The sequence below is a fragment of the Pleurodeles waltl genome, chromosome 7 (assembly GCF_031143425.1).
Source record: "Pleurodeles waltl isolate 20211129_DDA chromosome 7, aPleWal1.hap1.20221129, whole genome shotgun sequence".
NCBI classification, from domain to species: domain Eukaryota; kingdom Metazoa; phylum Chordata; class Amphibia; order Caudata; family Salamandridae; genus Pleurodeles; species Pleurodeles waltl.
This window is the reverse complement of record NC_090446.1, coordinates 1,046,825,823-1,046,850,176: the sequence shown is the minus strand read 5'-3', so window position 1 is coordinate 1,046,850,176 and position 24,354 is coordinate 1,046,825,823. Positions and strand designations below refer to the sequence as shown.

Here is a 24,354-nt window from a genome sequence, read left to right as displayed (position 1 = left end):
CTCTTATCAATCCTCTCAGCTCCCTTTTAGAAGTATATGTTTGAGTATAGAAAATCAGAAACAATTCAAATAAAATGTCCAGCTACGATAAAAAAAACCTTGTTATGGGTACTGATTCCTCTCACTTGACTGATGAAAAGGTGAATAGTGCAATAGCTTTCCAGACCACATATGCTGCATCTTCAGGTATAACTTACCATTATTTATATATTTTTGACTGTAAAACAGATACTATCACTCCCTCCCATATGCAAACATGGATACAGAGATCTTTCTATACATTATACTCCACTAACTAAGCTATACTAGTGGTGAGATGAAAACCCCTGTCATACAAGTGCTCTTTCCTGCTCTTTGTAGTACTTAGAAATGTCAAAGTGGGCAGCTGCTACACTGGGGCCAAAAAGGAACATTCTGAGCAGGCATCTGGTAATAATGAACCTCATGGACCACAACCGTTGCTTATCAATGCTTCTTCTACCTGTCGCACTCCAACTTCCTCCAGAGTCCCTCTGCGTGGCAGGCACTACCAGCGGCGCCCAGCTGTCGTGGTTTGCGGGACAGTGCCCACCTTCAAAGACTCACCTATTGAGATATACCCGTTTTTCCGTTAACTGGCCATTGCCGTGCACAGGGTCGTCGAAAGGTTCATTCTGGACCACTTCCACCCCCTCTCCTCGGTCACTCTGCTCGTGGCTGTGTTTACTTATCATGTAGAGCTGCCCGATTCTGTACTGGAAATCAAACAATCAGAGAGATGCATGTTAGCATTACACACCAGAAACATGGACACCGAAAAAATGAACTACTCAAAAAATTCTTTACTTTAACAACAAATGTATTCTCGTAATCACTGTTTATTTTTTGTGTTTTGATGTTTATTAGACCAAGAGTAAAATCTGTAAATGTATAGAGCGTTTTCAGTTTCAATGCCCATCGTTCTCCTCATAAAAAGTCACTGCCACTTCTATTGTTGGCTACCAGCTTTACATGTATGTTTTACAGATGGAGTAAGTGCCTACCCAGGCCCCAAAAACCTGTAAATAAGGACCGAGGGGAATCTTTACATTTTATTCGGTAGGTAGGTTGCCTTTAGATATATCATTTGTTATAATCATAAATCATGAGCACAATTCAATAAAAAATTCGGAGTTATGGGGAAAACAAACCCCAAGTAGTACAAAGCCCGCTGCCATCATAACACATGTTTGTAAGTACTTAATCTCTCAGCCTCTCCATCACCCGCCACACTCTACATCCAGGCGCCTTGGTCTGCAGAAAATATTAAAAACTCGTGATCTAAAATACACAACAAAGACTGTGTATGGAAAAAGTGAACCGAGTGCCTGTCATTGCACATGAGACTTTATGGCCCCAGTGCTCCGGCCAAGTGTCTAGTTTACCTTAAGCTTCTATGGGGCCCTTACGAGGCAGCGCCAGGAAGTTCCAGAGAATCTCCTGTTTGTGCTGAGGCTTCACCGAAGCTAAACAGACACCGAATCTACAGAGTTAAGTAGACCCTTAGCACCACAGACAGCCCTGCGGATGCATTTATAGGATCCAAAGGAAACGTGCCGTACTTGCTGGGACAAGGGAGTACTGTATCTCTGGTCTTCGCGAGGCTGCTGTGGGCTCAAGGATGGGTCTGCATTGCGAGACTCGAAGGCAAAGGGGAAGTGGAAAGGTAAGGGTCTACGTTCTGCAAAGGACAGAAACCTCCCGGAGAGAAACCGCTCCCAGTTCTTGGAATTCGAGAGTGGCGTGCATGCAGGGGAACTAAAAGTGCTTTTGAAAGTCGCCACCATTAGCAGAATGTTAGCAGCTGCCAGCACCAGAGGCTGCAGCTCATCCTCAAATAGGGTTGCATTGTTATGAGACGTGTCACTAAATTACAGTCTAGGGCCAGATGTATCAAACATTTTTGCGATTGCAAATGGCCCAACAGGCCGTTTGTGATCGCAAAAATGCATTTTGGTATGTAACAAGTCCAATTTGCGATTCGGTAACTTGTTACCGAATCGCAAATTGGATTTGCAACTACATACCGATTTGGTATATGAAAGGAGAGTGTTAAGGGCGTACCTTCCTAATACTGAATCGCAGAGGTATCTATGATTGTTTTGTGACCGTGAATGCAGTCGCAAAACAGTCGCAGTTACCACCTACTTCAAGGAGGCGGTAACCCATTCGCAAAGGGTAAGGGGTCCCTAAGGGACGCCTTCCTCTTTGTGAATGCATGCAAAAACGTTTTTTAAGAGCAGGCAGTGGTCTCACGGACCACTGTCTTCTCTTTAAAAACATTAAAAGAAAACTTTTCATTTTTAAACTCATTCCGTTTTCCTACAAGGAAAAAGGGCTGCATTTAAAAAAAAAAAGAAAAAAAAAAAGAAATAAAAAGATTGCTTTATTGAAAAGCAATCACACACGTGGTGGTCTGCTGAGCCCAGCAGGCCACCATCCCTGTGATTGTATCCATTCGCAATGGTTCGCAAATTGCAACCTACCTCATAAATATTAATGAGGTAGGTCCATTTGCGAGCCCTTGCGAATCGCAGTATGAAACCCCTGGAGCTTCATACATTCCAATAGCAATTACTTAATTGCGATTCGCTAAAAATGGCAATTAGGTAATCGCTATTGTAAAAAAATGATACATCTGGCCCTAGGTTTCAAAAAGACTCCTTTAAAATGACAAAACTGCTTACAAAGTAAAGAAGCACTTTAATGCAAAGGAAAACACATGCTCCTTTGCGGCAACCGTGTACTGTTCTTCAAACCATCAGCATAATTCTAAGACTACACAAAACTCTAAGAGTGCATTCGCCAAAGTCAACCTTAACACTTAAGATTTCTGTGCAATCCTGGATGGTTTGGAATTAGAACCAAAGAAAATTATATAGGTGAAATTATTACAAATAAAAACGTAGATAACTTTTCTATATTTTCCTGCATTTTTCTTTGCCTTTCCGAATTAAAATACTGCTACTACTCACAAATGTAGGGTGTTTGTACCCAAAACATAGACTAAATATCAAACAACCCAGGTCCACCAAACAATAGTGGAAATTGTAACTACATGTATATAGCACTTACTACCCCTGACGAGGCGTTGAAGCACTTCAAAGTCCTAATCTTTTTCTAAAGTGAACTGGAGATTCTATCTTAGAAGTCAGCCAGGGAGTACCTGAGGTAGCCCCGAATGGGCACTAAAGGAATCTTATGAAAAAGTGTCACCACCTTCGAAGAAATTCAATTAAAACACTAACAGACTCATTACTACCAATTCATAAAACTGAATTTTGTAATTCCACAATCGGAATTACCAATACTAAAAGGCATAGTAATTGCGAGGTTCAAGATTCTTGCGGTATTGTGACTGACAACTGGAGAATGTGGGATAACAGCAGGAAGCAATGCTTCTACACCAACTCCAACAGGGTTTCCCCTCATTACATGGCTTTTTTCTTATATACATTTTGCCAAATTTGTACTGATGAAATGTGCGCAGGGAAAGGAAATCCAGGAAATACAATGCCCCTACATTATTTATAATATTGATTTAGTTGGTAAATCCTGTTACAGGCAAATTCACAATTTATTACTAAATTGTAATGATGACTAAAGTCAGTGGGATTAGTTCACGATCAGTCAGTTTAAGAGTACTCCGCCGAACTAAAGTTTTGAAAGGAATACATTAATTGGTCGCAATATCTTTCCACAGTATAGGGCCCAGAGAGCAATGCGCCAACCCACTTTGACAAATGTGTGCATCTGACTATCCAGCTGACCTTATGCAGAACCCAATTTCTCCTTTTGAGGGTCAGAACTCATGGAACTATTAAACATCAGACCCATGTGCAGACAATTTGTGACTACATTCTTAATTAACATCCTCTGTGGCAAAGTGAGAGATTTCTTCAATACAATGTTCAGATCTATGAAAGTGTAAATGAATGTTTCCCTTTCCCAGGGAAGAGATTATAAAGTTATCAGTGACCAGGTTTTCTTTATGCACACAGCTTTCTTGTGGACTGAGCTCCCAACCTGCATTGGGACTTGAACATATTTAAGTTCATACAGTTGTTTAAGATCCTGCTCTTCTAGCTGAAGTTCCTACAATACCTTTTCTGAGTTGGTGTTTTGTATGGCGTGAATGGGCCAAGACACCAAAAAATGTTAAAAGCTGTACTGTAGAAAAACTGGATAACATACCAGTAACTCTAGATCCTTCAAGGACGTATCTCAACAAAAAAAGACGTATACCAGCATCTTCTCCAGCACAGCACCAAAATCTGGAACTCCCTCCCACCCAAGATTTGCATCAACCCACCTGCTATCACATTCAAGAAGGACACCAAAGTGATCTTGATGAACAGATTCCTCCCACTCTGAACCTCCATCTCCCACAGGGACATCTCAGTAGGCAAGTGAACCTAGTATCTCCTTAATCCCCATGAACTAGAAGGAAGGCTCTCTTCTCTCATCAGTCTCCTCCTATTTGACAAGCTGCATGATGCGAGGTCGCTTGGTGGTCTGCCTGAATCAAGGTGCATGAGGTGAGGTCGCTTGGTGGTCTGCCTGAATCAAGCTGCATGATGCGAGGTCGCTTGGTGGTCTGCCTGAATCAAGGTGCATGAGGTGAGGTCGCTTGGTGGTCTGCCTGAATCAAGCTGCATGATGCGAGGTCGCTTGGTGGTCTGCCTGAATCAAGGTGCATGAGGTGAGGTGCACATTTATGGATGGTCTGCACAAGCCTCAACACAGACAGGGGACTGCTGGCTTATGTTCTACTTATGTCACAATATAGGCCTTGCACTGTGCGACAGGCAATTTCTCTTGACCTTTTTTTTTCTAAAATGTGGTTGGAGTAATGTGTTTCTAAAGGGAAAGAGGTATGCTCTTTCAATGGTTGATTAGTCACCCTATCTCAAATCCTCCCCCTGAAATTTAGGGGACTGGAAGGCCAATTTGGAAGTAGGGAGCAAAGCGAGTGAAAGCACAGATTCAGGGGAGGTTATGACAAATTTAGTAAAAATTTAAATTTGAAGATTAGACAGCAGGGAAGGGTTATGGCATAGCAATTGGAGAGCAGGAAAAGGGTAAAGCACTCTGTGTAATAGCAAAGTGATCTGATGGTGATGGGAGAGAGGAAAGCAGTCGATGAATAAAATAACTGAAATTAGCAATAAGTTAGAGGCTTTGAGGGCCGTCCAGCTTATTTATTTTTATATGAAAAGTCCAATTCTAAAACTAAACTGGGATTGTTGCTATCTATAAACCCAGTTTATTATGCCAACTGTTATAATCTAGTACTCATTATGAATGATTTTTAATTAAAGTAAACAGAGGCTGAGACACCCGGAGTGCAAGTGTTTGTTAAAAAAAAGTTCAAAAACCATGACCATGTTCCTTCAAGAACACAGAGCTGCATAGTCCCTTTATATCAAGAGGACAAAGGAACATTGACCCCCAGAGACCAACTACATTGCAAGAGATACGTGGGCCCTACAGCAAATACAAATCATTGGGGTCCAACCAATAAAGAGGACCTACTTAATCAAGCCCTTTGAGCATCTGTGCTCAGAGGTGGAATTGTTTTTAATTCTTGGCCCTTGTATTGAGCCACAACAACCGGTGGAAGGAATTCCATCAGCTCTTGACCCCATTTTGCAGTTTCAGCAAGTCCTTTTTTGTGTTATGTCACTGCCTCGGTCAGCAGACTGGGTCCTCCCGTGATAAATGATGAACCTGAATGCTTCGGTGCAGGCAGAAAAAAATGGGAATTGCATCTGCCCCTTAAACACGAGGATGTGAATTTATCAGCCTGAAGCAGTGTGTACGCTACAATCACTTCAGCTCAGATCATCCATCTCTCCTCTGAAAGTCCATCCCCAGCTGCGCGCTCAGGCACAGTTTCCTTCCCATCGTTCTTGCAAACTATGTCCGGATCCAGCCGATGAAGGGATCGCGCCCCGCATGACAAATGATGGCGGTGGAGGAACATGTCTGACGAAGGACATCTGAAGCAAATTTGCATTTTATCGTCTGCCCAATCACAAGTATGCGCAGTATTGATTATGCTAATTCGGTACAGTTTCACCTTTTTGGGGAGCTATCGAGAGACTTTTCTTGCTACGTACTTTGAACACGAATCCTAACCTTTACGGAGGAAATCATTCTGGGAAGCGTTTCACCATCGTCATCACCACGTCCTCTCTCACAGTGCCGTCAGGGCGCCACTCAGGCTTAACTGGATCCTGATCAATAAAAGTTATTACCGGCGTTCTGGGCAATTACTCATTTCCTTTCAAGCGCATGATCTAGGCACTTATTTATATATTTTGCTTACGGTGTGGACTGAGCGCGCTTGGAGCATCACTGTAGGTGTGTGTCGCTTATACCACTACTAACTGACCCACGAGAGAGGGAGCGTTCTACGGAGCAGAGGCAGATTCCACAGGCAGGCCACAGCACCTACAACAAGGTCGAACTGGGGCACAGCAACATTATAAGTGAGTGATCTTTAGATTAGAGCACTCAAACTCAAGGATCATGTACTCTGCCTTTGATCATTTACTAAGAAGAGGTGCAAGCACAGGCCAATGGTATTAACTCCCTTCACTGCCAGGCCTTTCCCCCTCAGGTGCCAAGCCTTTTTTGGGGGTATTTGGGGCAGTTCGCACTTAGGACCTCACAACTTTTTGTCCACATAAGCTACCCCAGCAGGCCACCATCCCATACCTTATGAATATTAATGAGGTAGGTCATTTGTGACCCTATTGGGAATTGCAAACAGTGTGAAATACACTGTTGTACATATGGTTTTGCGACTTGCAAATGAGTAGCAAATTGCGAGTCGCAAAACTCTTGGTCGTACATCTGCCCCTAAATAGTTGTTTAAATCAAAACCAAAAGTAAACCATGTCTCTGGTAAATAAACGATCATGGATTAGTAGAATAGACAAAATGAACAAAGAACTCTAGTCCAGCTCCAGAACCAATTATCACTAGGTGATTTGAACGGGCAGCTTTTCACTAGAATCAGCGTTCAAAGCTATTGGGATCCAAAACCAGTTGTCTATTACCAAATCATTGCCAGACGTGGTTCTTGGCCGTATATCTATAAATTGACGATTTGCCTCATGTTTTGATACAATGAAACCAGGAGCACCCACTTTTTGTGCAGATTTCATCAGCTCTTCGAAGATCCAAATGACATGTATTTTTGTTATGTGATTGCAGTAGGAATGAGTCAGCCTTCAGGTTCAGTCTGCCAACTGGTGCCAAGATTTCTTAATTGAAGTAGGGGCATCCTTAATCTGCAACGTGAACCTTAAGTGTCTAATGCCTTTTCTAGTTATTTTGTGGTTCTTATTCTGTTTATGCCTGGGTAGCTTCACACGTCTTCCTCAACTAAAGTCAAGTAAGATGTTCTTTCAATCGACCAAGGGGCTGCTTTCTTTTTGCATTTTGTCTTGATTTTCTCTAAATGTTCTGCTTGGAATGTAGGCATAATCAGTATTATATGTATTTCCTTCAGTTAAAGATTCTGTAGTTTCAGTATCTAAATCCTTCATTGAGTCTGGCACAAATGAGGAGATTTCAGTTTCAATGTCCTGATTCCCATTAGGCTTACTATTGACAGTCGTTGGTTTCAAGATAGCTTCTAGTTCCATATCTTCTCCAACAACCGTTTGAGAGGATTTGTGAACAACAACAGGATGTTTTGGGTTCACTAGTGACCGCAAAATCGGTGTAAACCATCAGAGGACCACTGAGCGGTCTTGCACTGCGTAGTTAGCAGTCTCATCGCTGATACTAAGGTGGACTGAATGAAGAGCGTTATAGAGCATAGAGGGGAAGTCACGAGTTTGGGCACTGGAACATTCTCCTCACAGGAGTAGTGGGCTCGAGGGGAATTTGCATATCTCATCAATAAGTGCTGATTCAGAAAAGAACACATTCTTGTCAAACGAGAATGGTTTTCTCTGCCTCAAAGACTGTTTAAGTGTAAACTCAATTACCTCAGACACCACGTCTGAGCAGTTCATCCTCTGCATGCGGGGATGGGGAGGTTTTCAAAGTACAGATTATCTGCCCAATAGCTACAAGGTCTCCTTCACAGGTGATGCCACCCTTTGCTCCCCAAATGAAATTCTGCGGTAATCGAAATTCATTGCAGAGTAAAATGCGCCTTTGAGCGCTTCACACTGCAGGTTGAAGTTTTAGGATAAGCTCATCTCCTTGGTTCTCCATTTTAGGGGGAGACAAAAAATGATGTTACTGCTCTGTGCTTAGGACAAGAGCAGACATTTCATGAACGTACACAAGCACATAAAGTGGACAACTAGAGTTTGCAACCCACATCTAAACTCTAAACCACGGATTAAGTCTGGTCAGATCACCTGCGTACTCCAATTTTAAGTTGATTTAAAAGAAGCTGAAACAACAATCACGGAAGTTAGTGAATGTCAATTAAAATTCTTAATAATGTCTTTAGCACGTCAAATTATCCTTTCTCATACAATTTCGAATGAGAAAAAATACCTATCTAAAAACAAAACAATAATTCTGGTGAGCTTCATAAGCCTAAAAGTATACAAATGCAAATTCAATCGTGCAACTCCCCATGTAGAATCCGATATATCCTTTGACCATCACCATATCAAGGTGGATTAAAAACCAGTTCAGAGACGATCAACAAAACAAATGTGTCAATATCTCCGAAAGATTTAGTTTGTTCAGTAACTCAAAAGATAGAAAGGCAGTATAATCAAATAAGTTTTACTCGCCTCTTCCTAGCCTTCGTAGGCCGTCACTCCCTCTTGGCCACCTGTCTCCCATCCAACCCTTCCAAAGAGGAAACAGTATCCTGAAGGGTGGCGAAAAGAAGCCATGAAATGAAACTCTGGCAGCCACAGGCCGCGCCAGACACCGACTTTCTCTTCTAGTACCAGAAATTGCTTCACCACCACGTCTCCAACACAGATAACAACCTCAACCACGTGAAAGGTAATGCTTAATTTGAGTCATTGGTTTCCGGTGCCGGGCACCGGCACTTATTTTTCTGCGTCAAGTATTTACTGCGAGCAAAGGAAACATATCGGAAAGACGGAGGAAGAGAAAAACGAAAAGGCTTAACAAAGTGAGAAAGCTGCAAGATGAGCTGAAGGGACAGGGAGTGGATGTAAATGGATTAAAAAAGGCCCCACATGGCTTCAGGATTATGCTGCCTCAGTATTCGGTGCTCTCACATTTAATTAAAGCAGCCGCGTGTTTGAGAGGAGAGCTTTGGGCACCGGCACCTTTATTTACAAATTAATCCTAGTGAAAGGTCGTCTCTCGGTTCCCTGAGTGGAGGCAGTTGCAAGGCATGTGCAGGGGGTTAGAGGTTGGAGTGGTTAACCAGAGTGACAAGCCACAAACCCAGCAAAAGGGGAAGGATAGGGTGGGGAGGTGCACAAGCACGCTCGGCCGCTTCTACAGCACCCGTCGCACAGCAAGTAAGGTGCCTCTATCAGCAACTCAAGTGACATTCAGAAGTCAGTAAGCACACGCGAATAGCTGAATGGGCAGAACAGCAGTTAGTGTCTGGCGACAAGTCGGTGTGGCAGGGCAACATCGGTGCCGACAGCGGAGGGGGTTAGTGAAAGGCACCGAGGACTTTCATGCAGTCCTGCCCCTTTTCATTTACAAGCTGGTTGTTGAAGGCCATCAACGAAGCAGACTTCATTCAGTTAAAGAAATGCCAATAATAAGACAATAGTGGACAAATGACTTGCACCTGTGCAACAGTTACAGGTACTTCTGTTCATCCAGCCGAGCGTGAAAACAGCTCGAGGGGTAGCGTACGCCCGTGACACTGAGGCACGTAACAAGGCTGACAATGTTCCCATAGACACTGCAGTTCTTGCAAAACCTGGGAGATCACTACAGAGTCTTTGAATAGAATAAAAAAACCACAAAGTTCAGTGGCACGCGTCATTCCACTGAATTAACATAACAGATGCGACAAACAACATTAACAATAATTGATATTTATTGGGTATCACAGAAGCCACTCCAAGCACGAGCACAATGCTAATGTCAGATTTTAAAATATGTTTGTAACAAGCTTATCTTCTGTATGTCGTTTGGCTTTCTTTGGGGACTCAGTTCCACTATGTCCGCTCTGTCTGCATTATCTCCTCAATTTGAGAAATAAAGTACTGATTATTGATTAGCTGAAAGCACCCTGACAAAGTGCCATGTCAGGCTGACGTGACAATTATCTCAAAGAATATCAGGCACGGTGAAGGTTTTTACCCAAGACTTGGGCAGTGATGCGGACATCTGACCTCTGGCCCTCCTCTACTCGTATCTGTGGGGCATTTTGTTGGGATTCAAGGTCAAGCACATGCTATTTCTTTGCTTGTTGGATTGGTTGGAACCAGTATGCAGCCATAGGCTCCTGAAACGGGTGTTTCGATAAAAATGCAAAATATTTACGCACATGGCTCAATGGGTACACTGTATTTTAAATGAATTAAAAGACTACTGGTTAATGCCTCTGTTTCGATTTTTGTACATGAAACTGAAAGTTATGTTTTTAAAAGAAATCGAATTAATTTTGTAAGTCAAACTAACTTACTTCCACTTTAGATGGCAACAATTGCACTGCAGTGTAAATAAAACATGTGCTGGACCGTTCATTAATATACTCCTAACTCTGAAATATGCCTCAATAATCTTAAAGGCCTCCAACTACTGAGAGGGTAGAACAATATGCACTGTCAAAGGCAACATGTTTTGGCTTTTGGAAGCTGGTTAATTTTTTATTACAGGCACGTGCCACAAAAAAAAAAAAAAAAGGGAAAAAGAAAGCATTCTTTGCAGGTATGTGTTTACAACGGACCTTTTAAATTAAAACAAATTAATCACTGCATGTAATTTTAATGAAACTGCGCACAAGGCTTCTAGCAGACAGCTTAAAGGAGCTTAGAGCCCATCAGTTGCTTTCCACGGGTTAGCTTCCCCGTCACTCTCCTTTCCTTGCTTCTTTTGTTCATCGCCTGCCGGCATCACTTCCTCTTCGTGGGTTTGTCCCTCCTTGGATCAAGGCCCAAGTTCCAAGGATGGTGTGTATCCTTCCATTGCTCGCCCTTGGATTGAGGTACCTTCTTTGTTGCTTCCCCAGTTTGCTGCTGCTTCTCCTGTCATCGTCACTTCCCCTGTTGTTGCTTGTCCCACCACTGTAGTTGCCTGTTCCCCCGTCATTGTTGTTTGTTCCCCTTCAATGTTGCTTGTTCTCCTGTCTTCGTTTGTTCTCCCATCATTGTTCGATCCCCCATCATTGTTGTTTTTTCCTCTCTTGTTGTTGCTTCCATTGTCCCCTCTGCCCTGTAGCTGATCGCCCCGTCCGCCCTCCCTGTTGTTTGCCTGTCCTATCCACCCCACCTCCAGTTGTCGCTTGCCCAGTACCCCTGCCCCACTGCTGCTTGCCCCGACCCGTCGGCCCCATCCCTGGTATTGCTTGCCCCAGACCCCCATCTCCTACCCCATCATTTCTTGTCCAGCCCCCCTCCCATAGTTACCTGCCACTTACTCTCCCCACTCCTGACTGGAAAAACAAGCAGTGATAAAGCAAACAGGTCACACCTACGCAAGACTTATTAGTTTTGTCAATGTTTTTAAGCCATGTTGTACAGCAGTTCGGCTGCTGTGCAGCGTGGGTGAAAGTAAAAGGAACAAAAAAGTGCTGAAAAGGGGATTAGAAAAACAAGAACAAGCATTGGCAAAACCAATGAGATTAGCCTATACAGGAGCTATTGGCTTTGGCAATGTGTTTTGCCATGTTGTACACTAGTGTGGCTGCTGTTCAGCATGGCTAAAAGTTAGTGGTGTGCAGTGTCAGAGTGGAGTGGGGAAGTAGGATGTAATACAGTGGATTGTTGGAGTGTTGTAGAGTGGAGTAGTGGTTGTATAGAATCGTAGAGTTGAGTCAAGAGGAGTAGAATTCAGTGGTTCAGTGGCAGAGTATCATAGAGAGGAGTAGGGTGGGACAGGGTGGAATGGACGACTGAGGTAGTGGGGTGGACTGGATTGGAGTACAGTTGGGTGGATTTGAATGTGGTAGAGTGGTGTGGATTGAGTAGAGTGTGTGAATTGGTGTGGTGTTGATTGGAGTGGGATGGTTTGAAACGGGGTGGGATGGGTGGGTTGGGTGGCTTGGATTGGATTGAAGTGATGGGGTGGGGTGGACTGCGGTGGTGTGGATTGGATTGGAGTGGGGTGGGGTGAATTACATTGTCCTGGAGTTGGGTGGGTTGGAGTGGATTGGAGCAGGGTGGATTGGATTCACTGGACTGGAGTCGGGTGACTGGACTGTAGTGGGGTGGACTAGAGTGGGGGGGACTGGAGTGGGGTGGATTGGATTAGAGTGGGGATTGGAGTGGAGTGGACTGAACTGGGGTGGATTGCATTGGGATAGTGTGGTGGATTGGATTGGAGTTTGGTGGATTAGAGTGGGGTGGAATGGATTGGAGTGGGGGGATTAGATTGGTGTGTGGTGGGTTGCAGTGGAGTGGGTTGGATTGGAGTGGGGTGTTTTGGATTGGAGGATTGGAGTCGGTAGATTGCATTGAGGTGGGGTGGAAGGACTGGATTGGGGTGGAGGGGATTGTAGTGGGGTGGAATGGAGTGGGGTAGATTGGCACGGGTGGACTGGAGTGGGATGGAGTGGGGTGGACTGGAATGGAGTGGGGTGGACAGGATGGGGTGGATTGGATTAGAGTGAGGTGGACTGGATTGAGTTGGGGTGGGCTGGAGGGAGTGCAGGTGCATCCTCTCTCCACTGCGAGTTGCACGTGCCCCCGTTGCTTTCGTCACTGAATCATGCAGCCCAGTACTGTCCGTAAGGGCACAAAGCCAAGCTCTGAAGACTACTAGATGACCTAATGTCATGCAGGATACATTTGAATTGTGATTTAAAGAGATAGGTAGAACCTAAGCTGAAGTTTTTCATCATTAGTTTTTTTTTTATATGTTGTGAATCTTGCACCAATGTTTTATGTTAGTGATGTCACTTCATGCGTTCCCGTCAAAAATAACATTCATGTAATATGCGATCGGGTCAAAGTGCATGTCATATCAATCTGCAACCCCTGCCGTTTTGCTGAATTTACGTCTATGTGCAGCATAAACAATTGTTCTGAAAGTACTTTTTGACAAGCATAAAATCATTAAAGAAAATAATAATTTGATTTAGCAGAAAGGAAAAAACAAGTAATGAAAAAGAACAAAATGCAAGAAATTAAGGTATAATATGGTCTCATCTTACTAACGAAAACAAGGAGAGAGAGGAAAAGGGAGAGGAACATGTGTTTGTGCTAATGTGCGAGAGACATAGTGTATATGTGTGCGCATGAGAACTAGAGGAAAGAGTGGTGTAGACGAGTGAAATGAAAAAGAAAGGTTAAAGTGAGCAACAAAATGTGTTACAGGCCCTAGTGGTTACCAGCTGGACTCAGAGCAGGTTCTTGTTCCCCCATTTTTAGGTCGAGCGCACAAGCAGGTTGACCTGTGAAGTATTGTGGGCTTTTAACCACACCCATTTCACCCCATCACTTTCATTCCTTCCTGGGCAGACTGCCTCACACTAGGTTAGTGGGGACTCCAAAATAATAACCCCTCCCACCAATCAGTGTCTTTTTAAACTCTCATGGCTGGAACTTTTGTTTTACAGCTGAGCGTAGTTAATGTTTTAAGGGCCTTGTTTGTAATATTGTTGCATTAGGTCTGCCAGCCCTGAAAATGTATAATGCACTATGCTCTCTAGGGGCTAACTATATGGTTACACTGTATTACTTTCTGCCATTTTCTTTTTGTGTGGTTATGCGCTCTAGGGGACTAACTATATAGTTACATGTCCATGTTTCTTCCAAATGCTATTTTCATTGTGGGGTCCTCTAGGGGCTGCTGTAAGCATTACATTCATATTAACATACTCAAATATCTATGGCACGGAAACTTGCCCCATAATGCTTTGCAGGGCATTACTTTTACAAAACATTTGCTCATAACTCAACCTGTGGTGGTCCTAGGACCATGGGACCACCTTCAAAACATTGACCACAATGCACTTTTTCTGTCTACATCATCTTTTGGCCCCCACAATAGGTTAGTGGGGATTCCAAAATAATAACCCCTACCACCATTCATAATCTTTTAAAGTTTTCTCATGGCTGGAACTTTCATTTTACAGCTGAAAGAAGTTATGTTTTATGGTCTTTGTTAGAAATATTGTAATAGGCCTGCTAGCCTTGAAAATGTGCAATGACCATGTTTCTTCCGAATGCTATTTTTATTATGGTGTTCTCTAGGGACTGCCATGAGCATTGCAGTCAACATACTATAATATTTGTGGCACAAAAAACCTGCCCCATACTTTGCAAGGCATTATGTTTCTAAAACATTTTTGCTCATAACTCAGCCTGAGGCTGTCCTAGGACAATGGGACCACCTTCAAAGCTCTTTCTGTCTACATTATCTCTGGCTCCCCACACTAAGTTAGCGGGGACCCCAAAATAATAACCCCCCCCAACCATTCAGTGTCTTTTAAGCTTTCTCATGGCTAGAACTTTTGTTTTACAGCTGGGAGAAGTTTTGTTTTAAAGGCCTTGTTTTTAATATCATTATAGTAGACCCGCTAGCCCTAAAAAAAACTCTCCATGGGTTAAGTATATGATTATATTGCATTACTTTCTCCTGGTTTTTTTTCATGGCTTTATGCCCTCTAGCGGCTAACAATATGGTTACTTTACCATGTTTCTGACAAATGATTTTTTTGTTATGGTACCCTCTAGGGGCTATTTTGAGCATTACAGTTTAATGCCAAAAGTGTATTTCTGATAAAGGTTTGTATGATAATTGTATATTTTTCAATAATTTCTCCGTATTACAATTATGACCATGATTCAGGCCAAGTTAACATCCTTATTACAGGATGACTGCTTGAACGCTCTTAATATGTTTGGATGACCCTTCCAGTTTATTCCTCCTCTGTGGCTGTCTTGTGTGTTTTTTGGGGGGAATTGTGTTAGCCAGCCTGCAACTAAGATTATATTGTTTTTCTATTGGAAGTACCATGGCAGATTTAAATTAGGATGCTAAATAGCAATATTTTCATTTTTTGCTGAAGATAGAGGAAGAAGGTAAATGGAGGTGCTTTTGTTATATACAGGACCACTGGAATTATATGGCAGGAAAAGATTAAATTATGAGGCAAAGTTGCCCAATTAATTTGACAATAAAAGTCCAGTTATGAATTTACAATGCCAATAGCTCTAACTCAAGCAAATGCAAGACCTGTTGAATTGCAAATGCTTGTTGTTGCTTGTGTCCCCGTAGCTGTGTTTCTATCTATCAATATGTGCAAACATGTATTATTATACACATCATTGACCCCAACCCTCCATACATCCTTCATCTGATATCCACTGAGCCATCCTTCCACCAGTCTAGCTTCCTCCTAGTTATCACTTACCTCATCATCATTTGTAGCACACTGACATTTCATGCGTGAAGCCTTTCCCTGCCCCTAGTAGTGCACAGAGGGGACTCATGAAGCATAGTGAAAGCGCCTTTGCCACTGATGAATGCTCCTTGACGTCTCACAATGTGTTGACGATTTTGCATGCTATATCTAATAGCAATTTAAATTGTCTTAACACTGTCTTAAGCCACGGGGCATCTCTGTAAAAGTACCCCAAATGAACCCTTGCTTAGGGATGGCCACAGAGGAGTGCACATGCTTTTTACCATAAATCTTTCACACCTTTCCTAGTACCTGAAGACGTCGGTGAAAGCACATGAGCTGCAACACCTGCTACTGTTCCTGGTTTATTTCTGCTTTATGCACAAAGTGTGAATTTTTATCAAGCGAACACACGGTGATCACGTGTCACACACTTTAATTTGACACTTGAACACGCATTGATACTTATTTTTCTGGCTACCTTTACCAGTCCGGCAAAGGCAGATGCATAACTAAACTGACCATGACTCAGTAGTGGGCGCTGAGCACACCCCACATCTGAAGTAAAATTAGAAATGTCAGGAAGGGAGACAACCCTTCCTATAGTTGACAACCAACAGAGCTTCCTTCTGCACAAAACGTTCTTTGACAGCCCTTCGATCTGGATAATTAGACTCACAATTAAAAATTTTGCAAAAGCTTTGAGAGTGATTAGATTTACCCAAGTTTAAGACCTTACGGTGAAATAATCATTCAATACCGAGGGGTCGTGGGGAGTATTTCGTCAGATGTTTTATATAGTACCGTGGGTCACCCCCATGGTTGCTTCAGTAGTCTGTTCATACATAGCTATTTAAATTACTGGACTGTATGTGTCTTAAAAGAAAGGGCTTAAAATACCCAGTTAAGAGAAAACAATACTTGTATTTGACGATATGTAATGCCCATACAACTTTTAGATAAAACACCATTCACAAATTCGTTAAATCACAGCCTTTAAACAATTACCATATTCGGTTGTGTGACGTTTGGTAAATTTGGAACCTCACAGTCAGATTGTACACACACCTTGGTAGCACATCAGTCCAATTTTCAAATTGATTATTTGTTTGTCCCAACAACTGACCTTCTGTACACAATGGGGGTGCATATCCTTCCACGGATATTTCGGATCATGCTCTGGAGGTACAGGTGGTGAACCCGCCACATGGAGGCTTAACGCCTGGTATCTTACAAATACAACATTTAGCAACCAGCTATGCACAGAAGTTAAATCATCTTTCGTAGTGAATACACACTTAGTTGACTCACCTGGAATGGTTGGGCACCAAGTAAAACCTCGATCCATTACAGGACAAAGGCCTTCCTGTGGGGGATGAATTGGACCAGGAAAAGGCCGACTCGAACTAAAGGAGAGGGTCCAGGACCTTGAGCATCAAAGCAGTTGGGGATTTGGCCCTGGAGGAGGGAAATGCCTGGCAGCAGCCAAAGAGTCACTTCAACAACTATATCTAAATGAGACAAAGAGGCTGTGGCAGGCATCAGCCAAAAGGGTGTATGAAGTGGTGATAAAGTCGGCAAGCCCTTGAATGTTTTATCACAAATAGGGACACACTGCCCAGTCCGAACCCAAAAATCAAACTTCCTGATGGCTTGTTAACAGTCACACCACTGTATATATTGCCACAGTCTTTGCCACCTACTTCACATCACTGTAGACCAAGCCAGAGCGCATAGCCCATGTATGTGCAAACCCATTTATTGCAGATCTCCCTCTGTCCAACCCTGTTGGTCTGTGATAAGGGGAAATTTAGAAACTCCCATCAGAGAGAAGTTAACATGCAATGCAACTGGTGCCATGACAAGACGCCCAGATCAGATGGTTTATCAATATAATATTATTGGAAATGCATGTCAAATGGGGGCGTGGTCAAGATGGCAACCGCGATGGACGCTTGATAAGAAGCTCCGTGCTGGGCCCAGCAATTATCCTGTTTCCCGAAGGATTACCAGCACTTGGGGGACCCAACGCAGCCTGGGGGGCGGATATTAAGTGCCAGGGGGCGGTAGCAGCTGGACCTGCCAGTTCAAGGGCCTGAGGCAGGACCGAAGTCACCACAGCAGCTGTCTTCAGTGATAGCGGCGTGTTGTGCCGTCAGACTCCGAGTACGGAGTGGGGCCAACAGCGCGGCGGATGGCAAGGCTCCAGCTCGGATGTGCGAATGGACGCCTGATGACAAGTGTGGTGCTGCTGGGGTCGATAAGAGGGCCCAGCGACGATTGGAGGCTGTGAGGGTGATACAGGCGAGGCTATGCACACTGGAGTAAAGGGGGCCCCCAGCAACAATGACTCCTCCAAACACTCAGCAGAGACCCAGAGGAGGCACTAGAGACACAAACACTCTGCTGAGGGTACCCTGATACGGTGGAAACCAGGTGGAAAAGGGATAGCCGCTGCGCCAAGGACGAGGTGCGACGCTGCCTACAGCAATGAGGAGGCCCGCTGCACCTGAGGCCTGACAAGGTGAGTCCGCCGGGGCTGCAAGGGCTGAGCAGAGGGTCACTGCCTGTCGCGGAACACCGAAGCATCCAGTGGGGAGGCTGGAGTCCCTATTAAAGGGACCCTCCCAACAAAACACAGTGGGACTCAGCAAAGCTGGGACATAACAAAACTGGGGTATACACCTGACCCCAACACATCTGGACATTGGCCTGATTAAGTGGGGCACTGGGGCCGTGCCTCGAGGTTGATCATTTTTGACACAAGACTGTGGGGTGAGGCACAGACAGCGGGCCTGATTTAACTACCATCTTTGGGTACACTTGTGTCCCATGACCCAAGAACTGGACCCCTGGCTCATGCCCTCAACCTGATAAGGGCCTCTACACTCCTGTCTTGTGGCACTGGGAAGAACTGAAAGTCAATTGTCTGCGTTGCCCCCAAGGGCTTGTCGGCTGAGGGCCCGAGCTGACACTAGGCCCCTGCACTGGACGGTGTCTCTTTTGTTACGTCATAAATCAGGAGCATGAGCTCCCTCTACGTCAGTGCTTGATCCCCGAGACTCTGATGATCATACCACTTGGACACCATTACTCCCCTCATCTGTGACGCTATGGGGAAGACGCGTACTGCTAAGGCTGTGGTGGATGTGGTGGTGATGGGGGATACCACCCCCCCATGCCGCTTTTGCAATGTATAATTTCCACCATCTTGAATCTATACTCCATAACCACTCCGAATAATTTGAGAAGATCCTACATGCCATTCTTCATACTAAAACCTCCCTGGAGGCAAAAATGGACTCAGTGTCTTTGGATGTGAACCTTCTTCGTGCGGACCACCGCAAGTTAACAGATGGGGTCAGCGTGACGGAATCAGCAATACACACCATGACCCCAGTGGTAAAAGAGTTGCAATCTAAAAACTCAAACATGCACGAAGAGATAACCTCTCTGCACCGCAGGGCGGAGGACGTGGAGGGGCGCACGTGGCATAACAATATCCGGTTTATCAGATTCCCTGAAAGATCGGATCTCTCTTGTGCTGAACTATTTCCTATTTCTAGAGGAATGGCTTATGACTACGGTGCTGGAGGACAGGATACCTCCCCTGTTCTCGGTGGAAAGAGCACATCGTGTCCCAGGTCGCCCACCTAGGGAGGGAGCACTGCCAAGCCCTCTTTTTACCCGACTACTAAACTTACGGGACCTTGTTCTCCAGTTGTTTTGCACAAAGGGGTTGTGGCACTTTGAAAACGCCACCATCTCAGCCTACCCCAACTTCACTATGGAGGTTCAACGAGAGTGTGGCTCCTACATGAATGTCAAACAACGCTTACAAGAGCTCCAAATCAAATATGCTCTCCTCTTCCCGACAAAACTCAAAGTTATGGATGATGAAAGCTCTCATATCTTCCAGACACCGAAGGACGTGCGGACATGGCTACACGCCAAAGGTCTCGCTGCCGACACTGGTAAGGAGGAGGGGGGAGACACATGGGTGACACTTAAATCCAAACCACGTAGGGGGAAACTGTCACTCGCCCGGCCTGACTGAGACCATGTGGCAGCGGAACAAGCATGTGCAGGTTGAAGTGGTGGCGTTACATCAGAGCAATTCATTTACTGCCCTGCGAGTAAATACTCTTGGTGACTCTGGCTCCATGGTTGGAGAATCGGAGGCCTCCTCGACCTGCTGCACTTGAGGTCCCCATGTTTCGCCCAGATCCGCTAATGACCTTATATGATTCCCATTTTTCCTTCTTTCTGATGCTGCGGAACCCCTGTCGTGCTGCTGTGACAAGGACACAGGAGTAGTGGACAGGAGCACTCATCTGGCACGTCTCCTAAGTAGCTTTGGGCCCACACGAGGAGTCCTGGGCTCTGCTGACATGCCACACCCTAATACCATGCCTACTTGGACAGGTTTTTCTGTACACTTTTGTTCTTCATGTTGCTGTTACGACATTTCTATTAATTGGGTGACCTCTAACGGGGTTCCTGCCCTAGGGGGAATATTAATGTGTTAGGGTGTTATTAGTTTGATTGTTATGTATTGCTCTGGAACGCACTGCTGGATACAGGGTTGTTATTCTACACCCTTTTTCTGGTGATGACAGGGGGGTGGGGAGGTCACTGACAGGAGAGATTCAATGGGCGAAATGGGACTGGATTCCTGATAGACCTCTTCAGTACACAAAATACCAGACATGGCGAATGACCAATCACCAGTAGAACATGTCCCATAATACCGCATTATGACATGGAATGTGTAGGGCATGGCATCCTCTACTAAACGCTATAGGGTGTATTCATACCTTAGACGCCGACATGTGCACGTAGCAATGCTACAGGAGACACACCTCACAGCTTTTGAGTTGGACCACCTTAGAGCCAGGAGGCAGAGACAGACATATGGTACTACTACTTCCACGTATGAGGGGTGCTTATTTGGATAGCACCGGGAGTCCCCTTTGTGCTGACCGCTCAGAGAGTGGATACAGATGAACGGTATGTTGTTTTAGGAGGCCTGTTAGACGGCGCTCCCCTCAACCTTGTGGCGATATATGCATCCAATGTTAACCAAACAGGGTTCCTGGCTCTTCTCACTCCTGCGCTCCTTCGATATCCACTACTTCCGGCAATATGAGGGGGAGATTTCAATTGTGTTCCAGACCTGCAGCTGGATCGTTCTTACCCCCCTCACCCACAGCCATGAGCATCCGTACCTCTCGCCATTTTAATCAGTGGTGCATAATTATACACCTCCATGACATATGGCGCAAGGGTCACCCGCATGATTGTGAGTATTTGTTCTACTCATCGGTTCATGATTTACACACCCGGATTGATATCCTTTTTTGTACTGACCAAACTGTCCCTCTCATGACCTGGTCGGAATACTTGACACGAATGTACTCGGACCATAGTTCATTGATGTCGACCCTGAAATGGGGCAATCAACGCAATCGGACTTCAGCCCAAGGCACTTTGCCTCAAACAGTATTTTGAAGTGAATGGTGGCTCTGCTTCTTCCCGGTCCATGGAATGGGATGCACACAAGGTAGTGGTCAGCAGCCATTGTATGGCGGCCTCCTGGGAATATTCAACGGCAGTTAGTACAGGACCTCTCTGACGTGGAACAGGATCTACGGCTGATGGAGACACAGGTTTCGAACCAGTTAGATTTGCCCTCCTGACTTCGCCAACAACGCGGATGTCGTAACTAGGTGGAATCCACCTTGAGTCACCATGATTATCGTAAACTGATGGCTATGCAACATACCCACTGGGATCAATCGGGTAAATTACTTGCCTGACTTCTCTGGGAGGAACACCCTAGTGCCCCTGCTATGGCGATTCACCTGGCCGATGGCACAGTAGTCACTTCTCAGGCAGCAATCAATGACATGTTCCGGGATTATTATCTGGGCTACTGTACGAGACCTGTAGCCCCACACCCGAATTGCGTGCATGAGTTCCTAGCGGGACATCCCTTCCCAAACTCTCAACCAACCAACGGGATGCCATTGAGGAACCCATTTAAATGGATGAGATCCGTGTGGCCATATCCCAAACAGCTCGCAACAAAACTCTGGGTATGGATGGCCTACTGATCGAGTACTATGCTACCTTTTCATCTGGTGTTACAAAGCGCCTTCCTGAGGTATTTCAGGATCATGATCAATGTCATCTACCAGACTCACTTAGAGAGGTCTTAATGTAGTATTACCTAAAATGGGACACGATCCCAGGGATGTTAAGTCGTACCGTCCCCTTTCATTATTGAATCTTGATTGTAAGATACTAGGGAAGATTTTGGCGAATCGACTGCTTCCCGTAATACATAGGCTACTCCATACCGACCAATCGGGCTTTATACCGGGCCGTAGCACTTTTCTTAACATACGATGCCTGCTGCAGCTCATCCATATCACCTCACTAATTGATCTTGATCAGGTAGCAGTGTCACTAGACATCGAGAAGGACTTTGACACCTTAGGTTGCGACTTTCTCTTTGGGACCCCTAAGACTATGGGATTCGGGCCCCGATTCCTGAAATGAGTTCATACATTATACACAGAGCCTCTGGCTAGAGTAAGAACAAGCCAGGCGATTTCAGAGATCTTTGTTGTCCAACGGGGGACCTGTCAGGGATGTCCATTGTCGCCACTTCTTTTTGCTCTGACAACGGAACCCCTTGCCTGCCACTTGCGTCATCGAGCTGGGGCTTGGGGTGTTCCAGAGCTGGGCTATCATCATGTCATTTCCTTATATGCAGATGATGCCCTCATCTACCTTCGCGATGTGAAGGCCACACTCGCTGACCTTATGCAACTTTTGGAGACGTTTGGTGATGCTTCTGGGCTGCGGGTAAACTGCCCCAAACTGTGTTTGTTCCCACTGGCACAATACCTTTCCTCAAACAGAGGAGTCATGACTGATACGCGCCTCCACTGGAGCTACAACTCCTTTAAGTATCTGGGAGTTAACATTTACCACACAGTTCAGGACCTTCGCGAGGGTAATCTGAATAGGGCGATCATGGGTATCCGTAGTTCTCGGCCATCCTGGCAGTTGCTACCTCTGTCCCCAGTGGATCAGGTTGTGGGGTCCAAGATGCTGATCCTACCTAGATTGCTTTACTTCTTTGCAGCAATACCTATAGTGGTACCGTGAGCCTTCTTTCAGATGCTCGACGGCCTACTCCTGGAACTTATTTGGGGTGCTGGCCACCGTAGAGTGGCCCCACCCAAACTTCAGAGACCGATGACTGAGGGCGGGCTGGGAGCCCCCAATTTTGAATTGTACTATGCGGCAGCACAATTGCAATGGCCGATTGCCTGGTTATCTTTGATTGGCTTGCTGCGTAGGCTATCATTATTCTAATGAGACTACTGGATTTTGAGCAGCAGAATCGCCTGCGGTGTGGGAGACTGAGTCTAACCCACTGCGGGTGACACCTGTCGCTCCAATCCGGGTTTTGCTCCGGCCAACTAGCAGTGCCTCATCCCTCCCAAAAGATAGTGATGATTGGACAGCCAAGCGCATGACATACTAGTCTTCCCAGGGAAGTCGTGGTCACTCAGGTTGCATCCGGTTCTCTTATTTACAATTCAGTCTCATATATAAATGACAAACAGAGGCAGTATATGTTTCAATAATGAGTTTAATAAAACAACTGCTTCTTAGATAGCAAAGCGAGAGCTGCAATAACCAGGACGACACAACATAACAGTATTAGAATTGTGACGAGAAGAGTGAAGCATAAAAAAAACGCTATCATATTGTCACTATATTCAAGGGACTATTTCCTATCTAGGTTGTAATTTGAGCACAGCATGTTAAGCTCTAATTCTGCCTTTCATGTTCCCCTGTGAAAACATCAACCCCCATACCTGAGCAAAGGCCTGTGGTCTGCGTTAGCATCTGTAGCGAAGCATTCACCAATCAGCATACAGTTGTGGTTCCCTGGCTGGAATCTCTCTCTGATGTGTAAGGGACAAGGAAGTGTTCATATAATAACACAGCTGATGTTCTGAGAAAATGTCCCTACGTAAGGATGTGTATTTTCTACGAACGTTGGAGACTAAACTTCTACCACGTTCACCGGCAATGTACCGAACTGCAGCCTTGAATGAAGCACAGAGTGATCAAGAATGTCTTGTTTGAGAACAGAGTGCTGGCCTAGGCAAAAACAGTTAGATAGATGAAAATAAACAAGACCGTAAAAATGGTTATTGTAATAATAATAAAGCGAAGCTGAATAAAATATATCTAGGTTAGAGTGCACAGCGGCTTAGTGTGTTAAAATAACGTGCATGGAGCTATAACTAAAATGGCTACACAACAGGCTGACAGGAATTGCCCTCTGTCCAGGCAAGATGAGGGAGAGTCAGTGTATATACTTGGCTGTCGGACTCACCAGGTCCTTATCCACAGGTCTCACAACAAATTTGGGTGGCTCACGCATGCTGGCGTCGTTTTGTGCACTCTAAAGGCCCCCACATCCCATTCTCATCAGAGATTCTCCTATGGAATATGCCTAAATTAAGGGGAACGATATTAGCTATCGACTCAGATAGGTGGGTGGAAGCGGGGGTCACCCAGGCAGGAGATTTATACTTAGAAGGCTCCCTTATGATATTCCAGGATATTACTGAAACATACACTATCGCACCCAGCCAATTTCTCACCTATTATACATTACTGCATGCCATGTGAGTTTCTTGGGGCAGGTACTACACACTATACTTCTGAATGAGGGCATGTGACATGTCATTACTTATCTGTACACGGCACTACATGCGAACAAGCCGACTCTTATACTGACTGCACGT

The 24,354-nt window shown here is 44.9% G+C and overlaps 1 protein-coding gene and 1 long non-coding RNA gene across 2 annotated transcripts in view; one reads left to right on the top strand and one right to left on the bottom strand.

The window, feature by feature from the left end:
* PITPNC1 (phosphatidylinositol transfer protein cytoplasmic 1) overlaps positions 1-24,354 on the bottom strand; it is an 864,322-nt gene that overhangs the window by 520,138 nt on the left and 319,830 nt on the right. Inside the window, exon 2 of the mRNA XM_069199903.1 lies at positions 586-734. Coding sequence (XP_069056004.1) covers positions 586-734 — 149 coding nt within the window. The remainder of the gene's footprint in view (positions 1-585; positions 735-24,354) is intronic.
* Positions 1-24,354, top strand: part of LOC138245892 (uncharacterized) — a 253,384-nt gene that overhangs the window by 224,767 nt on the left and 4,263 nt on the right. The gene's annotated exons all lie outside the window — the stretch shown is intronic.